Below are 24,528 nucleotides of genomic sequence, written 5' to 3'. Positions count from 1 at the left end.
TTACTTATCCTTCACGACGCGCTTCGGCGCGGTGGCCCGGAGACGCGTCTGGAGTCACCATGGGGACGCCAGCCTCGGTTCTTCTTGGTGATGTCTCTGGGAACTCCAAAATCAAGACCATGGCGATTGCAAGATTGCATTGCACGGCACCTCGCGGTACATCTTGTTGAGCTGCTCGAATTCGTTTGAAGGAGGAAGCAGAGGCAAGAGAAGGGAAAGAATGGAGCGGGAGCGGAACGCGTCCTATGAGATTATGTAAGCAGGGTGCACTGTTGGCAATCTCCACGCGCTGCTTCTTGCATCAACTCTTCAACATACCAAAACATCGACGTTCTTTCGGACCTCGGAATTCAATCTGCCAAACGTAGAATGCAAAGCGAGTATGACGCTCCAGTCCAGCACCGCAAGAAGCGCCAACGCGTCGATAGTACTTCACAGTCGGCTTCCATTCTCTCACACAGCTATGAGCCATACCAAGCTCTTCCTCCGCATCATATACGCGTGCTTTGTCTCGACCCCGGACCATGGGACTCACCATTGCGTGCTTCATTCGATGTGATATCCTTGAACCCAACACTGGTTGCGAAAAGTGGCCACCGAGCACACGAAGGCTATGAGGCTATCTCATACGTATGGGGAGAACCAGTCTTCCCGCACGAGATATGTATTGGTGGCTCTGACGTGACACTGCGCTTAACAACATCACTGTATAATGCTCTACGGCACTTTCGACGAACTGACAGCATTCGCAGACTATGGGCAGATGCCTTGTGCATTAGTCAAGCTGATGACCTTGAGAAAGGCGTGCAAGTTGCTATGATGGCACAAATCTATCAGCAAGCTAGCAGGACATTGATCTGGCTTGGAACCGCTTGTGAAGCCGACACGCTAGCATTTGCGGCTGGCAACATCCATTCGGACAACCCCCGCTTCAAAACACTGGACACAACAACTTCAGAAGGTCTCGACACGGCGGTCAAATTACTCAACGACAAGCTCCAAGAAAATGCTCGCTGCTCTTGCTGTTCTACGTGTTTCACCCTCGAACATCGTTCTATCGCCGTACAGGCGTTGCTTAATGCTGCGGAGATCACCACTCGATCCTGGTTCACACGCTTATGGGTACTGCAAGAAGTTCAGCTCGTGGTGGACGTAGATGGCAGGTCCGAGAGAACCATCGTGTGTTGCGGACCTCATCGAATGTACTTCCAAGACTTTTCTTGGCTCACGGAGGTCTTCCGGGCAGTGGCCAGGTCCGAGGAGAAGCGCCCTTTACTGGGAGTCTCAACAAGACGTACACAAGAACTCTATGCGTGCGCGCTTAGACTGAGCCAGCACAGCTACGAGAGCTTCGTTTTACAGACCTTCTGGCTAGCATACTGCACTTTCCTGGACAGGAACTGTTCGGATGCCCGAGACCGAGTGTTTGCACTTCGAAGTTGCATGGAGATCGACCACCCCAGCCTTCAGCCAGACTATACTTTGGCGCCTGCAGAGGTTTTTCGCCGACTGGTCTGTGTCTTCATGGATATCAAGTACGTTGTCGCCAGAACACGCCGTCTGCGTTCTACTGTCGGGAAAGGCGATGACTTTGAGGACTACGAGCACGATATTCTCGACTGGGAGTTCATGCCCTGGGCTCCATTAGCATTCGTCGGAACTGAAGAAAGAGCTGCCAACGTCGGACACGACCCAAGCTGGGTGCCCGATCTTCACCGCTTGACTGAACAGACGACATCGAAAGCACTCCTCTATACAAGAGACACTCGCAAACATCTCACACAATTCCGCGCTGCCTATGAAAAATTCGAATGGAGACTTGGTGATCACAGTGGCTCCATTCTGGAGGTCCGCGGCCGAATATGTGGTAAAGTGGACCATATTCTTCCAGAGTCCTACTGGCCCAGTACAAGCGATACAGAGCCACGCAATTTCGGCACACAAGCCGTGCCCATGATCGTGTCTTGGTATGGTCGATGTCTCGCATTCGCAAGGCAAGGGTCGAGCTCTCGCACGTTCGATGCGGTTGCCGACTTCCATGACCTACTCTTTTGTCGACTATACGATAGGAAAATTGACTTAACAGACTCTGCCGCAAGGGAGGCGCTATCGAGCCCAGACTACGTGTCGTTACAGCAGTCTCTAGCTCAGTCATGGCCCGGTATCGGGAATGTGAACGAAACGGAGATGTTGTCACGAGACTTGTTATTCTTGATACTCTACATAGAGTCAAGACAACTGGACCCAAACATGCGTCCCTTGCAGGAGCTGGATCGATATCGACTACTGTGTCGTTTCACCAGTGATAATGGAGACGTAGACATAGGTTGGGTGCCGCAGGAGACCGAACAAGGAGACAAAATCTGCCTCATCAGCGGCGCACCATATCCTTTCGTCGTCAGAGCCGCCGGCGAGAGAAAATACACATTGATCGGAGATGCTTATACACACAATCATACTCTCAAAAGGATGGTGGGAGGCGATTGTCACGAAACTAGAGGTCCAACGAATGATTCGGCCAACGTGAGATGGTCTGCTCGGAGTCGGGAGCCGCCGGAAATGACTGTCCTCGACCTGTGGAACTCGGACGAGAGAATGAGTGAGATGGGAGACATTGATGGAGAACCCGATTTCGGAGATGGGTCTTTTAAATTAGACTCTCCAGAAGACGATGGCAGCAGCGACGAAGGATTTGCGTCCGACGCTGGCATCGATCACGAGATGCAGAGGCTGATCGATAATCTTGGCTGGATTACGCTACTGTAAATGGCCCACGGTCAGGAAAACTGCGCCCGGGCTACATACCACTCCCTCAACAGACTGGCTATCTTCTCAATCTGCCCGAACACCTACTCGAGACAAGGGAGCCAACGAATTCGACGTAACTACTCCGTGCCAGTCAATCGGCCCCCCAAGCAGGCGCAAGCAATTCTCGGAAACGAATCGAACGTCAAAAATTGTGCATTAATCTATACGAAAGAAAATTGCGTCACTGAAGTTTCTGCCCATGACCTGCTGTGCCGCAAGGAGACATCCTGCGGTCGACTAAGCGCCGCACGTAGCCTATGGCCTCCGTGCGGGGACAGCAAAGTTTCAACAAGCTTCGAATATGCATCAAATTGGTCATTTGCAGTGGCACAGGCTGTGCTAATTCACGCATTCTGAAGTGTCGTACAGCTTGCTGTTCGAACGACAAGGCTTCATCTTCATGCTTGTGCAGGCAACGTTGCACTGGATCGTGGCAAGGCTTTTGCCAGCATCTTCCAGATGCAGCTTGCAATGTAATAACTTTTCCGCCTGCAAGAGTCTCATGTCACGGAAACGCCAAGAGCACTTCGCACAGTTTGGGTTGTCGATCTTTCGTGCCTCCAGCTCTACGCCGCTTTTGGTTGAAGCTTGAGCATCCTTCTGCTCTCTCATGCATATGCCAAGCACAATTGAGGCGTAGCGGATGATTCTGCCGAATCCCACGACACTTTCAGAGACATCGCTCTGTCACTGCTGCAATGTATTTCTCGAGAATGGCAAAGCGCTCGACAGGCCGTGCCGTAGTGTGCGGCCTGTTTCTGTAGTCGATCCTACAGATGAGCTTTGCATGCATAGCATAGCCGTAGTCCGATTTCAGCTCGATATTACCCAAGGCCACCGCCAATATGAGGTAGTGGACTTCCACAGTTTCTCTTTTGGTCTGCCCTCATCACTGTCACCCAAGTTCTACACACTTCTCGTGACACCCTCTGGTTTTACTTGAAAGAGAAATTGTGCCACAGTATCACACTATGCAATCTACACTCGGCGGCGTTCAGCCTGCAATGCAGAATTTGACAGACTCGCCGACATACCAATGCAAATCTGGCGGTATACCTGTAGTCGGTAGCGATGCGCCATATTGCATTGTCCAGAATGGGCAAGTTGCAACTCACCATAAACCCTTTCACGAGGCAATTGTACTCACATCCCCCTTACAGGGCAAAGAGAATGGCTGCCTGTTGTGCCGAATCCAACAACGGCAATGCCACATTCAATTTCAAGCCAGACTGTTACTTATGGTGCAATGTAGTGCTCGAGACTGGTTTCCCGGATCCGGTGGCGCGAGCGTTGAACAAATTTTCGAATTGTCTTCAGCGAAATCAAGATCCACGATATACGCCAAGCATGCTCTGCTCTGATCCCGCATTGAATGGACCTATTGAATCGCAGACGAGCACGCAGCCTGCTATGCCGAGTTCGACTTCTTCTGGAGCGGAGCCACGGAAGTTTGGTATTGGAAAAGGCGTGGTGCTCGGGCTGCTTACTGTTGGTCTTATTCTGCAAGCAGGATGTTGATATGATTGTATCCGGGGATGGATAGCGGCGATTTAGCTCACTAGAAGCGTCAGGGTCTCCTGGGATACTATCAGAGCGCGTAAATGAAGCACGCAGAGATCGTTCGCAGCTCGGGCGTGTTCAAGCAAATCAGCTACGCTGTGGTGGGAAGCGCACACTTCCAGTACTACAATGGTAGACTAGCTGTTGCTAATATTCGATGCTCTCGCTTTCTCACCTGTTTACTGGTCCAGCAGAGCCTTCTTCTCATCTGCTAAGCTCAGATCGATCATCTCTACAAGTACAATTGACCTGAGCCAATTGTCAACATCAGTGCTTCAGTCCACCCTATTGGGCTACATACTGCTCTGTCCAATCACGCTCTTCGAACAGTCGTTCATAGTCTAGTGGTAAATACCGTGAGTCGTCAATTTCTAGTGACGCCGGTCTGTACACGAAGCAACTTGGTACACATTGAGCCTGAAGCAGTCTCGCTGATGTGATGTTGTCGCGCATGCACGAGCTGCGAGCGATTGTTTTGCTCTTGGTGGGCTGCTTTTGCTTTGCTTGCTTCGAGAAAGCTTACCCAATCACACGTTTGGTTCTTACATACTCGCGTAGGTACATTTCGAAGCAATGGAAAGAGAATCGATCGATTGGTGCACAGATTGGTTAATTGCTTGTTACTTCCCTCCACGCACATAACGAGCCTCAAAGTGCCCAAGCCCTCTCACTCCTTGCCGCAATATTATCTTCCCCTCCATCTACAGCAGCAGCAATAACCGCGAACTCCGCCACACTTGCTCCAGTCCCGTTCTTCTCATTGGCCGTTCCATCATTGGCATGACTCCCCGAAATCTCCAATGTCGCATATCTCGCGCTCCAGACAGGCTGATCAAGTGTCACATTCGTCGTGTTCGATGAATAGCTCCTGATGACATCTTCAACAGCAGGATCGTAAGGATTGCTCACTTCCACATTATCACTGCTCGTAACTTCCAAAGGCGGAACCTCAGAAGTATCAGATAGGTTGTGGAAAGTGACACGGTAGCCTGTAGGCGGTGCTTGTGCCCAATCGAAGCGGATCTCGGTAATTGGGACGAAAGGCTGTGGGAGCTCGACGGTAAGTGAGGATGTTGTGTTTGCGAGTGAGGGTTGCCATTTGGTGCTGACTGCTCCGTCGACTGCGCTGAGTGGAAATTGGCCGGGCTCGTAGTCTTGTTCAGATGCGGCGGGTTGACATTGAGCAATGTTGCCAGCCCAGGTTTTGTTGAGTCCAATTTGACGATTTACAATCGTGATTGAGGAGTTCGGATGCAGTTCGTAGACTTTCGTGCCAGATATGCTGACGGTGACTGGGATAGGTGTATTCGAAAATGTGCCATTGGCGGTGGAAAGAGGCTCGCCGCTTCGGGTCAATGTGGTGTGAGTTTGGTTGGAGAATGCTTTCACTGGCCAGCCTTGCCAGTAGATCGTCCTGTACGCCAGCTGTGGAATCTGTGGTGGTAGCGAAGGATCGATATTGAGCTTATCGACCATCAGGCGCAGTCCAAGGTACCCAAAGACCGCGACTCGGTTTGCTCCTCCCACGCCCGTCAGGAAGGGAAACGCAGGATGCGTTCCACCATTCAGTGTCCAGTCGTCAATGAGCTGTTCGCTGAATTGGAACCAGGGTCCTCTGGTATAAGGCTTCGAGCCGTACAGGTCGTAAGTATACGACGAACAGCCAGATGGCGATTCGCGATTCGCAACGATGCTGAACACTCCATATGTCATGGCAGGGCCGTCTGGCGACTGAGCAGCAGCATAATAATCCAGGTTGCTCAGAGTATACGGGTTTGGCCATTGAAGAAAGTCATCAATCAGAACGATATCAGCCTGCTTGACCACAATGCTACCATTCTGTGTCGAGTACTCGAGAATAATGTTGGCCTCTTCATTGACCGGAATCGTGATCAAGTCGGAGATGTTCGCCCAAGTAGCATTAGGTTCAATGCCGAATCTCTCACGAATGGCGTTGGTCTCGTTGAGATGACTTTGCATCAAAACCAGCGTGAATCCCACATTATTCTGGAAGTTGGCGTACTCGTCAGGGTCTGTTGCGTTATAGAGCTCGTACAGTCCAGTTGTCTCGTTGAACGTTACCAAGTCCGCGTAAAGCTGTGCGATGGCTTCATATATGGGGAATAGCTCGTTTCTGAAGTAATCAGTATCGCCGGTCGTGATCCAGTAGTTCGTAAATTCCAGTCCGATGTCACCATTGAGATGGTACTGGTAGTCGAAACATGGGCCAGTGCCTGTACAATTGCCATATCGCCCGCTTGTCCACGGATAAGCAACACCGTTAGGTGAGAACTTGCCAGTCTCATTCTGGCTAGATTGGTAAGCAGTCAGAATGTTTTGATGTGCTTGTGGCCCTCTCTCCACGCGGTATTGTGCAATCTGCTTGGCAGCGTCCGGAAACGCGACAACAAGCCCAGGCTGCATCCATACTTCAGTATCCCAGAAAACAAGGCCGGCGTAGCAAGACGATCCGAGACCACAGACTGAGATGCTGTTGGACACAAGCTTGGTGTTGTTTCCTGCAGCCGCAAGAGCATTCGAGCTGACGGTGTTCTGCAGCAATTGGAATGGGTTCGTGATTGCTGTGATCTGGAGTTCTTGAACATCTTCGTCGTCCGGCAGGTCCCCCTTGACATCTCGGAAGTCGTCCACACTGTCTTTCGTCAAGACATGGTTCCACTCCTTCACATGAGACTTGTAGAGAGTGTCGAAACCAGCCCCAGCGCCCTCCCAAGATGCGTTCAAGGCGGTGGAAGCTGCATCAGCGAATGCATCGCTAGAAGCCCCACCCACGAACTTTGTGATGACAGAAGGGGTTCTTCCAGAAACAGACACTTCCACGGACTGCGCAATCGAGGAACTGTTGCTGCCCAGAACAGCGCTATCCGTAATGTTCTTCCTGCTCGACGCGTTACACGAGTCATCTCCAACAAGAGTAGAGAAAATCCAGGCTGTGACATTTTGAATGCCATTAGGGCTAACAGCAGACCAGATGACAGGCCACACAGGATAAGATCCGGTCTCTACAGGCGTAGACCTGACAGCACAGTCGCCCTGCAAGAGGTCTATGACGGTCGCGCTGGTATCTTCTTGAGCTGTGAGCTGAAGTTGCACAACGGCTTGGTTTACATGCAGCTTGTGTACGAACATCGAATACTCGACATCGATCGCCGAGCCAGTGCTGGGTGTCCACGTATAGTTCCAGTACATGACTCCATTTTTGACGTCCAAAGTCGAGCTGAAGTTAGAGATCTGCTCAGGTGGCACAGTCGCATCCAGCAAGTCGTCTCCCACCTTCACATGGAGACCAGCCCAATGCGGTACGCCTGAGATTACACTTTCGCCGCCATATTGATTGAGCCATTCAAAGTTCGTTCCATTCGTCGTTGGCTGAGAATCCCAAAATCCAGCAATGGTGGCGAAAGTTTGCCTGCGGTCGAAGAGAGGCCATCCTTGAATGTTGTCTCCATTGACTGGCTCGTCAACATCGAAGAATGGACCAACTGCTGCTAAGTTGATACCCAAGTAGCCATTGGCCAAGGACATGCGCGACTGATAATGGCCTTGGTCCAGATTTGTAGTCGTGATTCTCCAAGCTTCATCGTCCCAGGTGGTGCCATTGAATCTAGTCTCGTAGATCTTGGCGTCTGTAGAGCCGAGCAGGGCTATCGCAGCTCCAAATGCTGCCCAATTCATGCTGCCTGCAGGCCATTATTGTCAGCACTGCTACTGCATTCTTGAGGTTCGTCGTTGCTATGCTGTCTGACAGCTGCAGCTCAGGTCTCGACCTCAAAGACACTTCAGATTGGGAGGCCAGGCTCTGCCGGTGCTTATCCTTTGGACTCTCATAGGCGTTACAAGCTTCGGCTACCTTGATGACAAGCTCAGTCAAGCTATGGGCGACTTACCTAGCTGCTTTGCTTCTGATCAAGCGATTAGTGATATCAGCAGTATTGTCCAAACATGCTCATCCAAGAAACTTCGGGGTTCTCTAATATTCGCAGAGCATCATGAACAGGAGAAAGCATAAAGAAAGTGGAAGAAGTGCTCGTAATAATGATCCTTGACGCAGACGCGCCAGCTCGTCAGACGGCGATCAGCCACGCATCCTGCAGGTTGCTTTGACGGCACGGATACTACCTCGCGTACGGGAGAAGCATTTTCCTCCGCTGCCGACGACCACGAGAGGATCAGACGCCGCCTGGACTTTTCGAGAAGCTGCAAGGCGCGATCGTGAGATGCTCGATGGCTGGGGGATGACGTCTGTCCAGGAAGAGAAGGAATCTCCGATGCCGGTCGTTCCATGCTCCCCGCATCTTGTGAGACTGGATAGCAAATGCGGTTTAGTCTGAAGTGTTGTCTTGGAGTGAACCCGAATGCGAGATTTCAGCCGAAATTTGACTACCTCTTTACTTAGAAAGAAACTCATCATGCGTTCGTGGACAACACACATACAAGCTCGATTTTGATGATGAACTCTGCTCTCTCGGCATCGACTTCTGACCATCTCTGAGTCTCCTTTGAGCAAATTTCCACAGACCGAACGCAGCAAAGAGCTTCGGTGACAGGCACTAGAAACATAGAGATGTTAGAAGTCACCATTCACCTTGTCTGTCGCTTCCGGGGCCAGGATCAGCAAGGTCCAGTGCTTCTGACGTTCCCGAGCTAGCTATCACTCGACAATTGGCGTCGCACTTGACCCTTGCCGCTGTTTAAGTTCCAACACTGCCTGAGGATCTTGCCCGTGGGTCCAATGGGAAAGCTGCGCAAGCCCAGGTCTCCGAGACTGTATACTTCATCGAGAGCATAGTCATTGCCTAGAGACTCCTGGACAATTTGCTTGATACGCTCTGGAGTGTTCGATGGATCAGCGCTGTCAATCACCGCCACGACTGATTCGCCATCAATCTCATGAGGAACTCCGAAAACCGTGGCCTGAAATCTGTTAGTTAGCTCATCACAGTTGACAGCAAATATGGTGGCTTACCAGAACGCCAGGCTGTTTGTTCAACCTCGAACTGATGATCGCTGGCGAGATCGTCCTTCCGCGCTTCTTGATAATGTCTTTCAGTCTTCCGGTGATGAAGATGAAACCATTCTCGTCCATGAATGCACGATCGCCAGTTAACATCCAGTTACCCTTCTGATCCTCGTAGAATAACTCCGGCTGCACGTTCTTCTAATACTGTCGCAACACGTAAGGGCCGCCCAGATGCAATTCTCCGAATTCACCCCTTTCCACGACCTTGCGGTTTTCGTCACAGAACCTAGCATAAGTAGCTTGTGCTGGATAGCCCGCGCTGACAATAGTGCCAAAGGTGGGTTGAAGACCTTCTCTATATTTCTTCGAAGTTAAGGCAGCAATGCATTCACTTATACTAGAGCTACCTCGAACGACTGCATTAGGGAAGACTGCGCGCGCTTGCTCTATTACGCCCACCGTAATGACGTCTCCTCCCAACATAACCCTCTTGAAACTGCTCAGATCCCTCTTGCCGGCGATGAATTTGGCATCTTTGGAGAAGAGATGCACCATAAACGGCATGATAATCGCGCCCTCTACTTGGCAGATCTCGATGACATCCAACATCGCCGCGATATCCACGGCCACTGAAGGGAACACGAGTCTTGTATTCTGGAGGATACAATGATAAGTCATCCAATTGGCTGCAGCGCGATAATTTGGATAGGGAACGAGCAACGACTGCACCGGCTTGTCGAAGACAGAATCGCCATGAGCGCCGGTGAGGATCTGGCGAGATCTTATGGCGCAGCCTTTGGGTTTTCCGGAGGATGTGCCGGAGGTAAAGAGGATCGCAATGATGCGTTCGCGATCATTCTCGATTTCAAGATCTTGCTGGTCGATGAGCTCCAACTCGGCATCGTAGTCGCCCTTCGGAAGCGGTAAGGCGGTGAAACGTGTCCAATCCGGTCGAGTGGTGGGCTGGAGAATCAACTGCAATGCTCCCGTGCCTAGGCTTCGCTCTTCCCATGTTGTGGCAGCTTGATCACCGCTCACGATCACAACTCCTGGTGAGACTGTGTCGATGTACTCCTTGAATTGCTCTTCACGACCAGCCTCAAGCAAGGCCGGGTCGCATGGCAAGAGCGTAAGTTGGAGAGCGACAGATACCCACAAGCAAAGTTCACGCGCGATGCCGTTGGGCAAGAAAGTCACCATTATGGAGCCGCGTTTCACACCTCTAGTCAGCATGCCAGCGGCCAAGCTCACTGTGGCATATTCGAGCTCGGCGAACGTCCAGTTGAGGTAGCTCCCTGAAGGTGCATATTTTGGGCACCGGAGCTCTCGAAGATGGTCTGCCGGTTCATAGTAGACGGTGTAGGCAACATCTTGAGGAGTTTTCGATACGGCAGACTTGAACGATTGCCAGATGGTGTCAGGTATCGGAATAGATGGATTGCAGATTTCAGCTGGTGCCATGTTGAGCAATATAATCTGCGATATAGAAGACTCTTCGTAGTGCCTGTAGTTGTCGAGCACGAATATTTTTTGGATCTTGCTTCGCAGTGGTGCTCTCAAGACCTTTTTGTACAGTACACTCGACTAGCAGATCTTCTCAACGCTGGCAGGGCTATGCTGGGCATCAGACTCTTCCGCACCATCCGTGCACCATTGCTGAAGTGACAAGCCAAAGCCGCAAGCTGTTTGCGTAAGCGGTATCTTCTTCCTAGATGAGACTTTAGTCATCCTCGGTCTGTATACCGCGGCGGTCTTCGGTGATATTGGAAAGTAATCTGATCACTATTGAGATTGACGGTCAAAACAGGAACTCAAACTTTCGGTGATATGAGGACCAGGTCTTGGTTGACTAGCAAGACATGCGCCCAAGAAAACTTAAACCATCCCTTGTGCTGCAACCCAGACATCTTTCCCTCTTCGCTCGTGGCTCATCCTTCTTTGGCTTCCACGTCTCCTACTTCGCGATAGCAGTGGCTCTCGTTCCGATCCCGGTCTCTCACGTGCCGGCCCCGTATCGAAGAAGGCCATGAAGCACAAATATTGTATTGGTATGAGCGGTACGCAAGTCTGTGTTGAGTCAGTATGCTGGTTACTCGAACGCTGACAAAAGCTTGCTCAAAAAAAATGCACAGAGCCAATCGACGTTATGCTTACCAATAATGGCCATGATTCCTTCGCCCATATTGCATACATAACAATGCAGTAGGTCATGATAGTACTCAAAAGCCCACAAGAAATATACATTCCCACATGGAAGCGATCCAAGGGGCTCAAATCCTCCCGCCTTCGCCTGGCCTCCAGAGCTTTCTGTCTTAGGCCATTCGGCCCATCGAGATAATCCGACGGATTGAATCGAACGCTGACATGCTCACAAAAGGGGCACAACGAAGCCAGAGAGGTATTATTCTGACAATTTTTGCCACATTCTGCCAGGACTTCCATGCGAAATTCCATGTGTTTACGTTCCCGCTCGGCTTGTTCGATAGGAGACAACAGGACATTGCACCTATAGCTTTGTGCCAAGCTCGTCACACGAGTGAGATGCACACTCTCGATAAGTTCGCCCATGCCGTCGAAAGCTTCACCATGTGGTGCGATCTGGAGAGATGAGCGGGCATTCGGAAACGCGGATCCTGGGCCGTCGACTATTTCCATTTCAACAGTGGTAACAGTCGAAGGCCTTGGCTCCCGACGAGGAAAGCTGCAGCGCTTCACTAAGGCGTCGATGTATTCTTGTGGAGGTGAGAATGTTCGGTCGGAGCTTTCAGCGATGCTGGAAGTGGCGTCTTGTGACCCTTCAGGACGTGGCTTTGTGGTCGCAGGAAGGCTGCACGCTGAGTCCTTCGGCTGCAGTCCTGTTGTCGAGAGTCCACGTGGATATGGATCATCTTGGAACATGCGAGCCCATTCATCCGAATTGATATCTTTGATTGGTGCTGGCTGCGCGATGATGCTCGTTAACGAACCCAGGGGCGGAGAAAGGATTCGCGACAACGGAGATTGTGGAGATGATGCGCGCTTCTTTGGTTTTACTGTGCAGTTTGCTGTGGGGTGAGGTGGCTGTCCGACTCTTGCTCTGTTATTATGAAGCAAGGGTCTGTGCTGCCTCTCCGTTGTCCGCGTGAGGTCCAGTGGAGAGGGCGGCCCTGAGCTGGCAGAGTCGGAATCTCTATCGCGGGCGTGCTCGAATTCTTCGTTTAGTGGTTGCGGGCTCATCCAGTCGCCTGCGCTGTCAAGACGGCCAGATGGCTTGGGACGTCTGGTACGGCGTGGAAAGATGAAAGCTTCATCTTGAGTCTTGGGCGAAACTTCGTGGAGACTGCCTGCACGAGTGCGCGCTCTAGACCAAAGGGATGCTTGATTTTGTGCGGCTTCAGCTTCGCGCTGCTTCTGATTCTCCGACACTTCCATCCTGATTGAATTCTCTATATGTTCTTATTTGTGTACTTGAGTCAAAACGATCGACAAAAGCAGAACACGAAATATTCCAACAGAAATTTATGGACTGGGTGCGAATCCCACGACTCGGCGACCATGACCAGGACTATCATCATTGGAGCATAATGTAACAGACATTTCGAGCCCATCCAGACTTTTTCGAGTGAAGGACCAATCTGTGGATCGGGATTACCAACTCCCAACCAGATGCTGGAGCGGGGGTCGAAGCATGTCTTTAGGATGTCGAAAGCCATATCTTCAGTGAGCCACGTGAAAATGACCCGGTAGAGTAATACGCACCTTGATTGTGGTTGTAACAGGCAGCTCATCTCTGAAATTGAGCATTCCCTTCCTTGGGTCGTGTAAAGCAAGCGCCAAGACACGCGGTGTTGTCAGGTTCTGGACCGACGTGAAGCTTTCGGCGTTGACATGTTGCCGGAGTGGTTCTTCTAAGCTGAACCTCTGTTCACGAGGTGTACATGTAGTTTGCCTGAGGATGCACTCTATCGAGCCACAGTCACAGTCACAGGGGTCAAAATGCAAGCGCGTACGCCCAAGCGTGGGGAAGGAGAAGCCAGGCCACTTCCATCAAGAGACTGCCTTCCTTACTTGGCCATCATCGAGTCCCGAGCAGCCTTCAATCCAAATGATGTCAGGAATTGCAAGCACGCCAGGAACATTTGCAACAGATACTTGCTTACGTTAGAAAGGCGCCCATCAGATACACGGGTCCAAGGTACTCACCAGACAATGCTCGTCCCATGGCGCAGGCAGGTTGTTCCTAAGACCCCAAGACCATGCCATGCCTCCGAGCGCAGGACCAATTGCTCGCCCTGCGGACATTGCAGTCTGCGAGAAGCCAACATACATACCAACCTGCTGAGGTGGTACAATGTCAATGACCTGAATGGCGAGTTCTTTTGTCAGTGAACAGCCCACTTGCTCGCTGTAGTAAGAGCGAGAAGGTAGACCAGCAGCGAATAAGACTTACCAAGACCGCTATACTCGTATACCCTATGACCAGCCCTGCGATGCGGACAGAAAGTGCAAGAAGCAAGCACGTCCACTCTAGCCAAGCCGGCGCTGTCTGCGGTCCAGGAATGAAAGGGAAGATGCCATAGATGAACAAGAACAAAACTGAAGAAATCCGCCACGAATTCACATATGAGACTCGTTTGCTCAGCCAAGGATAACAAACGAGCTGTGTAAAGATTGCGAATGGACCGAGAACCAGCAGCGAGCGAGCGATTTGCTTCGCGGTGAAGCCATATCCGATAGGTGGAGCGGACGCTGCAATCACGGGATACATCTCATCGAAGACAACGGCGTGAAGGGCGAGAATACTACGGTCACATTTAGTCAACCAGACATACGTACGTGCTCGGTGGCGTCGCTTACCCTTGTCCCAATATGATGAGAAAGACAGCCGACACATGTGCCCGACTTCGAGAGTTCTCTGATGATGGAAGCAATGGTTGCTCCTCCGGCGGCTTCGTAACTTGGACCTTTCGTAGTGGCTTCCGGTGTATATTCGTTTCTGGTAGACAGAAGAATGTCACAAGAGCTGTGAACCAATTGTACACTGTCAACACAGCGCACGGCAGAAGGTACGGGTACTCTGCGAAGGCGCCCGCTGGTCCACTAAAGTCAGGCTGCTCTACGGTATTAGTATGGTACGACGGAAACACTCTCCGCAGTGGACGGAACACGGACTATACCTTGCTCAAATACCCTCCGATCAATGGACCGATGATCGAGCCCAGCGAGAAACAGAACCCGAAAATCCCCATAGCCTTGGCCTTGTTCAATCCCACCTGGTTCGCAAACTCGCCCACACAGCTTCGAGAGACAGGAGCTGTGCCTGTGATACAACAATCAGCAACCAGGAATGAGCCTATCATCGACCAGCGCAATCCGGAACATACCATTGAAGAATCCCGCACACGCCCTCGAAATCATGGCAGCCATCAAGCTCTGCGCCATTCCAAATCTAAACGTACATATCGACGCCCCCAGCAATCCGAAGATCAAAATCGGCTTCCTTCCAATCCGATCGCTTATGAGCCCATAAACGGGTGCGAGGAACATCTGCGGAATGAAGTACGATGAAGCTGATGGGAAAGAATCAGCAGTCGTGTTCTTGAATGCATCCAATGCGTGGAGGCTCTTTCTGCCAGCAGAAAGCATTGCCTGAGACAATACGTACTGATCAAACCACAGTACCACCCAACTCTATCCTCTTCGATATGCGGAAATGACCGGACCATAAATACGATGAAGGGAAATAAGATCGTAGCCGCAAGACTCTCTCCGAGGACGATGAGGGCTACGATACCAATAACTCGCCGAATCGGTGGATCGTTACGGTCGTCGCTGAAGACTTGCTCTTCATCTTGCTCTTGCTCATCTTCGCGCAGGTGTCGCTCCGGCTGATTGGACGTGGCCATCTTGCTCGGCTTGGCTTCTATGATTCTAGGGTCCGGATCTCTATTCTGTCACAGCATGGACAATTGTCTCGTCGTTCGACACACCTTCTCTATATCGCAGTGAGAAGAACATGCGGTGAAGTGTAAGACCCTACCAATCTGAGAGGATAAAACGGAAGCTCTACAGGCATGGTCGCAGTCGTGAGGCTTGCTCGGTGACGAAATCTAGATTTCTGCACACTGACGAATTGGTGATCTGTACTGATTGATAAGACAACTTGACCTAGGCGGTTGATCATGAGCCAGAGAAGGCCAACCTGGATGAATCTGATCATCCGCTGGCTATGGTTCCATGCAATTGCGTTCCAAAATGTCGCATTGCACGAAGCATCTTTGACCTCGGCAGAGCAACATCCATCTAGCAAATCGCACCGCTTTCAAAAAGATGCAAAGTCAAACATCAGCAAAAGGCATGCTTCGTGCAGCTGTCACCTGTCTTTCGAAAGTTCGATGAGAACGACAGCAACGATGATGGGCCGAATCGGTGAGCGCTCAGCCAGTCCCGAGAGCGATCAAACAGATAAGGTTTCGGTTTGAGCTGTCATCCCTACCTTAACGACAAGGACAGTAATCATCTGTCATCTGATCCGCAATCCCGCTCCTGGTCTCTCATCAAGTCTTCTCTTTCTTCCGTGGAAAGCACGGAGTATCCGAATACCGAGAGCAGAGATCGCAGTCCGCCGGATCCTCCTATTGCTCGTTGGGACCCGCGATGACAACATCGCAGTCTTTGTACGCCTGACCTCCAGTACAGCATCTTGCACCTTTGGCACCGATTACGCCGTATGAAGCGCAGAACGCGGCGATACCAGAGACCGCAGTAGGGTCTATGCCTTGGCACTGCGAAAGACAAAAAAGTTAGACAAGATCTTGCTCGCACGAACCTCGTTCGGATATTTGTCAGACATAGCATAGCGGAAGTGCCACGTCTGACCATTACCTGAGAACGACTTGCTCACTTACCTGCGGAAACCCATCCACATCGAATAGAATGCCTGAGTAAGCATTGCAAGCTGTTACAGATACTTCCTTGTTGGGCAGGTCATCGGGAATCGCATCGTCGGGCCTGGCGGTGCCTGTGAGAAAGAGAATGTCAGCTTCCTTCTCATCCCTCATACTCAATCAGAATAACTCCGCGTTGATGAGTGGACCACGAACCAACACATTGACAATAAGCCTGCTCAGCAACACTATCCGGATTTGGAGCGGCAATCGTAAGACGAGCAGCAAGGTGAGCAGTGGCTATTGAGCTCCTATTTCTGGTAAGTCAAGCTTCATCACGTACATTGATCTGTACGCACCAAAGCCCAATGGCAAAAGCGAATTTCGTGAGTTGCATCTTTACTGAACTGTAAGGTCAATGCCAATCGAAGCGTGTCGAATACCAGGCCTCCACACCGTCCCTGACCTGGACTTTATACACAAAAGGACCTCCCTTCCTCATGGGGAATTCTAGAATCCAGAAGAGGACCAGAATCAGACCAAAGACCCGGTAGAATCGGCCAACTTAAGGGCTACAATCATGGGTCAAAGGCTTGGTACTCGGGCCAAGAAACTTCTGTAAGCTGCTCAGCCTTCTGGTCGCGTGCCTTTTCTCGATAAAATGAAGCCTTGACGTTCGGAACTGGCAATTTATCCAATTTTGTGCGGTCTGACACGTATACGTCCTAGCGGTATGACTTGGCACTTCCCCAAAAGTGTCAAATGACCTCCTTACTGTAGCAAAACTTACTACAATGAGACATAAGACTCCAGACCAAAACAAGAAAAGGCCTTCTCCGAACCGGCCTCCAGTCTGCTTATTTTCCATTGATACCCGGAATGATCACATGGCAATCCTTGTATGCTTGGCCTTGGCTACAGCATCGAGCGCCTCTGGCGCCGTTGTCTCCGTAGGAGGCGCAGAAGTTGGAGAAGCCGGAGTTGGGAGGGCTTACGCCGAAGCACTACAGTGTCAAAGAATGACAGAATCAGCACTATGTCCGATGTGACAACAGGAGGTGTGTGAAGTGGGAAGAAAGATCTTACCTGAGCATATCCATCCACATCGGTCCTGTTGCCTTGGAAAGCGTTGCAGACCAGTTCGGTGAGAGGTTGGTTAGGAGATTCGTCGGGGAAAGCGAAGGAGCCTGAGGAAGAAGGGAATGTTAGTCGACTGGTGAAGAGTACCGCCAGCTTGCTACTACATACCGACGCATTGGCAGTAGTCTGCACTTGCGATACTGTCTTCACTTGGGGACGTTCCAGCACGGCCAAGTTGAGCGAGAGTCAGAGGGCTGCTGTTGTCCAAGCGTTCACGTTAGCGATCGTTCTTCTCCTGTGTCATTTATGTAGCGCACATACAAAAGCGCCGCAGCAGCGAAAGCGACAGTGGTGAATTGCATCTTGAAGAAGGTTGTCGGCAGTGCGATCCTCAGTCCAATCAGCGTAAAGAAAGTATGACAGAAGAACAGCGAAAACAGGAAAGTTATACAAGTGACATTCGTTCCTGCTTTTCTCAATTTCTATTTTAAGGATCGTAATGACGAGGAACGCGCGGAGTTTGTGATCATGTATAGATCCGAAAGCGGCAGAATCGGTCCCTCTAGTTTCAGCTCCACATCAGAAGTGGTCCCCTTAGTGTCTCTCTCTCTTTCTCTTTCCCCACAAATCAGGTACTAAGTCTATACGAGACCGCAGCTGTGCTTCAATCAATCAATCAGGAGCATTTTCCGCCATTCTCTCCTGGAATCACCATCTGGCATTCGCTCCAAGCTTGTCCTCTCTTACAGCACTTCGCACCCCTCGCACCAGCTTCTCCGTAGGAAGCGCAAGTGTTGCTGAAACCGGTAATAGCGTCGGGACTGACGTTGGTGCACTGTGTGTTGCGATTAGTCAACGTTCTTGTCTTTTTGGATGTGGCCGATGCAGGCAAGGGTATGGAAAGAGTCTTTCGATGACTATGAGAAGGGAGAGGACAATTGTACGACCACTGGTATAGTAGCAATATGAATAACGAGGAGGAGGAGGGAGAGGAGAGAAAAAAGAGAAACTTACCTGCCGGAAGCTGCCATTCATAATAGAAAGTGCTCCCGCCCAGCCCATGCAGACTTTGTCGGTATACTGATTATTTGGAACGTCGTTGGGTGCTCCGGTGAAACCTAAGCAGTTCATCAAAAGCGTTAGAAATCGGTCGTCCTTTCTTTTCAACTTGGCTCTGTGATTGAAGGGATTTTCATACCAACACATTGGCAGTAATCGACTTCAGCGATGTCATTCGGGTTTGGAACACCGAAGCTGGAAGCGGGAGCCTGGGCGAGGGCCAGAGGGCTGCTGTTGTTGCAAGGTCAGGAATCAGCATTTGTTGAGGATTCGCACAGTCGGAAGGGTGTGAGGTTCCCTACAGAAGCACAGCGGCGAAGGCGAAGGTTGTGAATTGCATTTTTGCTGTCGTTGTCGGGTTTCTGTTTTTTCGAGTGGTCGTTGCTAGAGGTAAATCTGCTGGGTAGAGGTGTTGTTGATCGAAGCTGTCTTGGAGATGGATGGCAAGAACAAGCAGCAGCAAGTGAGAGTCATACATATATATACTGTTGGAAAGTGCAGTCCAGTTGGACATTCTGAGAGACACTTTAGGGATTAGGATTAGGTAACATAGGTTATATAACACTAGGTTATATAACCTAGCTAATGCCTATCTTAGGAGTAAGATGCAACCTGTAACTAACTAACATAATTAACTCGGTTAGTTCCTACTTATTATCTCTACTTCTACTATATTATATCTATTCGACGAGTATCTACGAGAATATAATTTAATAGGTTATAAGCTCGGGTTTATAGAGAGGCTCTAAGTAGTAAGAGTTAGCTTTCTTATCTTTAAAGTAATATATATTATCTCTTATAGGACTTATAGTATTAATTAGATAAAGAAGTAGAAAAAGAGTATAAGAGAGACTAGAAGTATATTCTATCTATACTACTTTAAAGCTTTAGAAGATCCTAGTTATAAGCTAGAAGTTTCTAAAAAAGTAAGTAAAATAGAGAAAAGTCTAGTAAGATATACTCTACTTTAAAAGAGAAGTATACTAAAAAAGTATAAAAAGGAAAGAATTAGCTTTAGACTATAGTACCTAAGTAGATAAGACTAGGCCTAAGTACTAAGTACTACTAATACTTTAGAACTAGCTAGTAGTACTTTTCTAAGAAAATAGATTTTTTAGAAGTTCTCTACTTAAGAATCTAACTAACTTCTATAAAAGAAAAGAATCTTTAGATACTTTAGCTAAAAGAGAAGAGTCTTAGTAACTAGAGAAAGTAGAAATCTAGAAGCTACTAATTAGATTAAAAGAGCTTATATTTCTAGAGTTTAAATTTATTTATTTAATTTTATAGAAATAGATTTAATAAGTAAATTAAATAGAAGGAGAATACTAATTCTAATAAAAGAGAACTAGAGACTATAGTTTAAGCTATAGAAGAATATACTTAGAGAAAAAGAAATCTTCTAGATAATTTTAGACTTAAAAAGATTATTAGTATCTACTTTAGCTAAAGCTAAAGTATCTAAAGCTTTATTAAATAAAAAGAAAAATACTATATTTTTAGAGTTTAGTCTAAAATAGTAGAAGAATAATATAAAGACAATCTATATCCTAATAGAAAGTCTTTATATAAATAACTAAAATAAAGTAATAAATATAATAAGAGTATATAATATCTAAATAAAGCTATATAGGAAATATAGTAAAGTCTAATAGGTATATATAATAGCTATTATCTAAGAATTTATAATCTTTAAAATAGAACTAGAGGATATAATTAGGAAATTATAAGTCTACTTTAGTAATTTTAGAAGAAGAATTATAGAGATTAACTAGAGAGAGTTATACTATAAAACTCCTAATATAAGGATTAAGTATCTACTCTTTATACTTCTAGCTAAGTATAAGAGTATAAGGTAGACTATCTAAGCTTAGAAGAACTTAAACTCTAAAGAAATCCTCTAACTTTTTAAAGTAAAGAAATTAATATAGTATAGATACTAGTTATAAGAAATAGTAATATTTACTAAAGAAAGAGAAATCTAAAGTATAAAGCTAAAATACTACTTCTATAAGGAGAAGTATTTTAGAAGTATTACTAAATATTTATATTTTAATAAAGCTAAGAGAACTATTAACTTAAAATAGACTAGTAGAATAGAGAAGAGAAGAATACTACTTAGAGAGAATATACTTAGAAGGAGATCTTTACTAGATAGAGAAGTATTAAAAGAAATAGTAAAGAAACTTAACTTAAAAGTCTAATCTTTTAAGAAGAAATAAACTCTAAGGAAGTTTTCTAAGAAAGTATATACTACTTAAGAAAATATAGAGCTTTCTGTAGTATTTAAAGTATCTTAATTTCTATTAGAGGATAATAATATTAATAAAGTTATATACTTAACTATAGAAATAAAAAGCAAGTATATACTATTAAAATAGCTACTTAACTCCTATACTTTATTATATATAACTAACTAAGAATTACTTTTTAAAGAACTAAAACCTCTTTAGAAGAAAAAGTAAATTAAGGTTAGAGGTAGCTATCTAATAGCTATATATATAGGAAATATAGTAATAAGTAGAAAAAGAGAAAAATAGATTATTCTTAAAAATATTCTCTTTATATCTAGTCTAGAAGTAAATCTTATTTCTTAGAGCTAATTTAGCTAGTAGTATAGTATTTAACTACTAAAATTTATACTTATTTTATTATCTAGGAAACTAGTTATCTAGATAAAACTATTAGAAGAAGTACTATTTATTAAGGAGATTAATAATATATTATAGAAGCTTATAATATTATACTTTAATTAAAAATAAGAGAATAAAGTCTATACTTTTAAAACCTAAGAAAAGACTTAAGAATAGTAGGAGCTTTAGTATAGAAGACTTATATATTTTAGAGAGAATCTTCTTAGAAACCTATATAAAGTATCTAACTTAAAGGCTTAGATTCCTATTCTAAAGGAATACTAACTTTATAGAGTATATTCCTTAGCAAAAATAAAGAAATATAGAAGAAAAGAAACTAAGAGAAAACCTTAAAAGTTATCTCTAGTCTCTATTAATATCTATAGTCCTTTGCCTATCTTAAGATTAGGATATAAATAGTAGCTTAAGATTATTAATAACTTCTTAAGAAAGAAATAGACTTTCCTAATAAAGTCTAGAGAAAATATACTAAGTATTCTTAAAGACTAGAAGGTAAAAGCTAAGCTATAATTAGGAAACTCCCTCTAGATTATAAGGAGTAATAGAGTAAGAGAGCTTCTTACTATACTAAAGTAGTAGAAGAAGGAATATAGAATTTTCTTCTATATAACTAAAGTATATAACTCTATCTAGAATAGAGTAGTTAAGAGGTTAATCTAAACTTCTAAAAACTATATAAGAGCAATACTAGAAGATATCTATATATCTATTAAATTCTAGCTAGAAGCTTTAGTAGCCTATATAGTTATTAGAAATTCTCTTCCTAATAGCCTAGAAATTAATAGATTTAAAGTATTACCTAAGGAAGCCTTTTTAGATATTTAACTCTTAGTATTATACTTTAGAGTTTAGAGTTATAAAGTAGTAGTCTATATAGATCCTAAGTCCTAGCTAGTAGAGATAAGATTAGATAAACTAATAAATAGAAGTAAAGATACTATATTTATTAGATATATTCCTAATACTACTAAAATATAGCTCTTCTAGGAGCCTAATATAAAAGCTATTAAAGCCTATAATACTACTACTTAGTTTAAGTATAAGAAAGGAGAAGATATAGAGCTAAATATTCCTAAGCTTAATTAAGTAAGTAGTATATCTATTAGAAACCTAGTTAGTAGACCTCTAAAGAAGCTAATAGTAGTTATACCTTCTATAGCTACTATACTTATAGCTATAGTAACTAAACCTATAGGTCCTAGCTAAATACTCTTTATATAGTTACTATCTCTACTAAAGAATAAAGAGAAGTACTAGAGGATAGAGAATCTAGAAGAAGAAAACTCTAGAGAACTATAACTCTAGTAGAAGAAAAGAGGAACTACTAAACTACCTAAGCTAAGCTAGAAAGCTAATAGATAAGCTAGTTCTAGTACTAGTAGAAGACTATATTCTAAAGTAAAAGGATTAAATATTATATAGTAGGACCTATAAGAAAATAGAGATTAGAAGAGGAACTAAGACTAAACTTATAGCTAAAAGAGAAGGAGATCTATCTTAAATAAAGGACTAGGCCTAGAGCTAAAAGCTTATAGTATAGTAATAAAATAAGTACTTTAGAAGAAATAGAAAGAATATAGATAAAAGGAGAAGCCTAGTACTAAGTATTATAAGATATTCCTAAGCTAAGTCTAAAGCTAAGAATAGAAGTAGATTTAGGAAGCTCTATTAGAGATTTAGAAGTCTATATTTATAGTAATTACTCCTTAAGTCTCTATATAGAGATAAGAGATACCTATTCTAAAGTCCTATAAAGAGGCAATTTAGAATCCTAAATAGAGATATATATAGAAGGATATAGTCTAAAAGGAACTAACTATATTAAGAAGTAATAATATCTAGATAAAAATTATTCTATCTAAAGAAGCAAACCTTATTATATCTAAGTAGATATTTAATATAAAGAGATTAATTAGTAGAGCTATTAAGAAGTTTAAAGCAAGACTAGTTATAAGAAGTTTCTTTTAGAAGTTTAGAGTTAATTTCTAAGAGACCTTTATACTAATAGTTAGATATAATACTTTAAGAGTATTTATAGCTATAGTTTATAAGAAGGATCTAGAACTCTACTAAGTAGATATAAATAATATATTTACTAAAAGCAAACTTTAAAAAGAAATCTTTATAATTCTACTACTAGAAGTTAAGATTCTACCTAATATAGTCCTATAAATTCTAAGAAGCTTATATAGACTAAAGTAAATAGTAAGAGACTAGAACAAACTCTATATCTTAAAGTTAAAACAAATTAGATTTATATAATTAGAAGTAGACCTATATCTTCTTATCTACTAGGAAAGGAATATTCTAATTCTAACCTATATAGATAATATTCTAATTATAGTACTAAAGCTAGAAGATATACTTTAGTTTAAGGAATAGCTAGGTAAGATATTTAAGATTAAAGATCTTAGAGAACTAGAGAAAATTCTTAGAATAAAGTTAATAAGAGATAGATAAGCTAGAACTTTAAAGCTTAATTAAGAATACTTTATCTAGAAGAACTTTATAAAGCTAGAAATAACTAAGAAGATAGCTAACTTAACTCTTTTACTACTACGTCTAGGACGAATAAGCTATAAGCGGTAAAGTATATATCTCTTATATCTCTCTACTAACTACTATCTAAAGGAGGTACCGGCCGCTAAGGTACCGGCCGCTAAGTACGGCTAGTATAGCAGCGGCGGCTATATAGTTATACTATAATAATTACCCCTCTCTCTGTCTTAAAAAAGTATCGTCCTCGATATAGCGTACGCCTTAGTACTAAATATGCGAGCGTACGTCTCGGTCTCTAAGCGCGAGCCTCCTTTACGTATATCTCTAGGCTAACCGGCGCTCCTTCTTAGCGGCGGCCTACTTTAAGGATTCGGTAGCCTTACGTTTTGCGGATCGGGTAGGAGTAGCTAGAATAGTCTCTTCCTAAGCCTCCGCTAAGCGGCTCGAGCGGCGCTTAGTCTTCTCGATAGGCGTTCCTATAGAACCGTCCGTTAGGCCGGTCTTTATCGTAGACTTAGCTAAAGTTAGGCCGGTCTTTATAGACTTAGCGGAAGTTAGGCCGGTCTTTATAGACTTAGCTAAAGTCGGGCTAGTCTTTATCGTAGACTTAGCTAAAGAGGATTTAGTAGCCGAGAAGTTAAGCTTAGGTAAGAAGGCTAAGAGTACCGACTTTCTAGTAGTCCTCTAGCTCTACTTTAGCGTCTCGGTCGTAGTAGGCTTGCCCTTCTTTAGCTAGGCCTTAGAAGTAGCTTATTAAAGATTATCGGACTTCTTCTTACGGCGAAGAGGCTTAGCTAGGGCTACTATAGGGAGTTAGAGCTCGTCCTCCGAATCTTCTCCGATCTCCGAGGCCGGTAGGGAGTTAATAGCGCCCGGTAGGGAGTTAATAGCGCCGTCGGAGTTATCGTCGGTAGTATCTAGGCGCAAGGATAGGTATAAGTAGAGCGCCGAGTTATCCTTCTATACCTAAGTAAGGGCCTAGTAGCGGCCGCGGATAGAACGTAAGGAGAGGAAGAGGCGG

At 45.7% G+C, this 24,528-nt stretch overlaps 8 protein-coding genes across 8 annotated transcripts; 1 reads left to right on the top strand and 7 right to left on the bottom strand.

Moving 5' to 3' along the window:
- Nucleotides 1-369: 369 nt before the first annotated feature.
- Nucleotides 370-2,766, top strand: RHO25_003880 (uncharacterized protein; the record flags this gene model as incomplete). The annotated part of the gene is made up of 1 exon (XM_065602460.1): nucleotides 370-2,766. The coding sequence occupies one exon, from the start codon at nucleotides 370-372 to the stop codon at nucleotides 2,764-2,766; it is 2,397 nt and encodes a 798-aa protein (XP_065458532.1).
- Nucleotides 2,767-5,016: 2,250 nt separating this feature from the next.
- RHO25_003879 (uncharacterized protein) lies at nucleotides 5,017-8,064 on the bottom strand (the record flags this gene model as incomplete). Its single annotated transcript, XM_023599349.2, has 1 exon — nucleotides 5,017-8,064. One exon carries the CDS (start codon nucleotides 8,062-8,064, stop codon nucleotides 5,017-5,019), a length of 3,048 nt encoding a protein of 1,015 aa, XP_023455579.1.
- Nucleotides 8,065-9,033: 969 nt separating this feature from the next.
- Nucleotides 9,034-9,475, bottom strand: RHO25_003878 (uncharacterized protein; the record flags this gene model as incomplete). Its single annotated transcript, XM_023599348.2, has 2 exons — nucleotides 9,034-9,303; nucleotides 9,356-9,475. 2 exons carry the CDS (start codon nucleotides 9,473-9,475, stop codon nucleotides 9,034-9,036), a joined length of 390 nt encoding a protein of 129 aa, XP_023455578.2.
- Nucleotides 9,476-9,547: 72 nt separating this feature from the next.
- On the bottom strand, nucleotides 9,548-10,810 carry RHO25_003877 (uncharacterized protein; the record flags this gene model as incomplete). Its single annotated transcript, XM_065602459.1, has 1 exon — nucleotides 9,548-10,810. The coding sequence occupies one exon, from the start codon at nucleotides 10,808-10,810 to the stop codon at nucleotides 9,548-9,550; it is 1,263 nt and encodes a 420-aa protein (XP_065458531.1).
- A 2,582-nt stretch (nucleotides 10,811-13,392) lies between these two features.
- On the bottom strand, nucleotides 13,393-15,234 carry RHO25_003876 (uncharacterized protein; the record flags this gene model as incomplete). The annotated part of the gene is made up of 7 exons (XM_023599347.1): nucleotides 13,393-13,479; nucleotides 13,532-13,690; nucleotides 13,779-14,130; nucleotides 14,186-14,439; nucleotides 14,506-14,648; nucleotides 14,713-14,898; nucleotides 14,994-15,234. 7 exons carry the CDS (start codon nucleotides 15,232-15,234, stop codon nucleotides 13,393-13,395), a joined length of 1,422 nt encoding a protein of 473 aa, XP_023456299.1.
- A 729-nt stretch (nucleotides 15,235-15,963) lies between these two features.
- On the bottom strand, nucleotides 15,964-16,612 carry RHO25_003875 (uncharacterized protein; the record flags this gene model as incomplete). Its single annotated transcript, XM_023599346.2, has 4 exons — nucleotides 15,964-16,113; nucleotides 16,237-16,349; nucleotides 16,432-16,526; nucleotides 16,575-16,612. The coding sequence occupies 4 exons, from the start codon at nucleotides 16,610-16,612 to the stop codon at nucleotides 15,964-15,966; spliced, it is 396 nt and encodes a 131-aa protein (XP_023456300.1).
- Nucleotides 16,613-17,072: 460 nt separating this feature from the next.
- Nucleotides 17,073-17,657, bottom strand: RHO25_003874 (uncharacterized protein; the record flags this gene model as incomplete). Its single annotated transcript, XM_023599345.2, has 4 exons — nucleotides 17,073-17,219; nucleotides 17,302-17,402; nucleotides 17,464-17,549; nucleotides 17,617-17,657. The coding sequence occupies 4 exons, from the start codon at nucleotides 17,655-17,657 to the stop codon at nucleotides 17,073-17,075; spliced, it is 375 nt and encodes a 124-aa protein (XP_023456293.1).
- A 314-nt stretch (nucleotides 17,658-17,971) lies between these two features.
- Nucleotides 17,972-18,694, bottom strand: RHO25_003873 (uncharacterized protein; the record flags this gene model as incomplete). Its single annotated transcript, XM_023599344.2, has 4 exons — nucleotides 17,972-18,130; nucleotides 18,310-18,413; nucleotides 18,494-18,585; nucleotides 18,657-18,694. 4 exons carry the CDS (start codon nucleotides 18,692-18,694, stop codon nucleotides 17,972-17,974), a joined length of 393 nt encoding a protein of 130 aa, XP_023456294.2.
- Between the last annotated feature and the right edge of the window lie 5,834 nt (nucleotides 18,695-24,528).

This window comes from Cercospora beticola, chromosome 2, assembly GCF_033473495.1.
Source record: "Cercospora beticola chromosome 2, complete sequence".
Classification (NCBI taxonomy): Eukaryota; Fungi; Ascomycota; class Dothideomycetes; order Mycosphaerellales; family Mycosphaerellaceae; genus Cercospora; species Cercospora beticola.
This window is presented reverse-complemented; position numbering and strand designations above follow the sequence as displayed.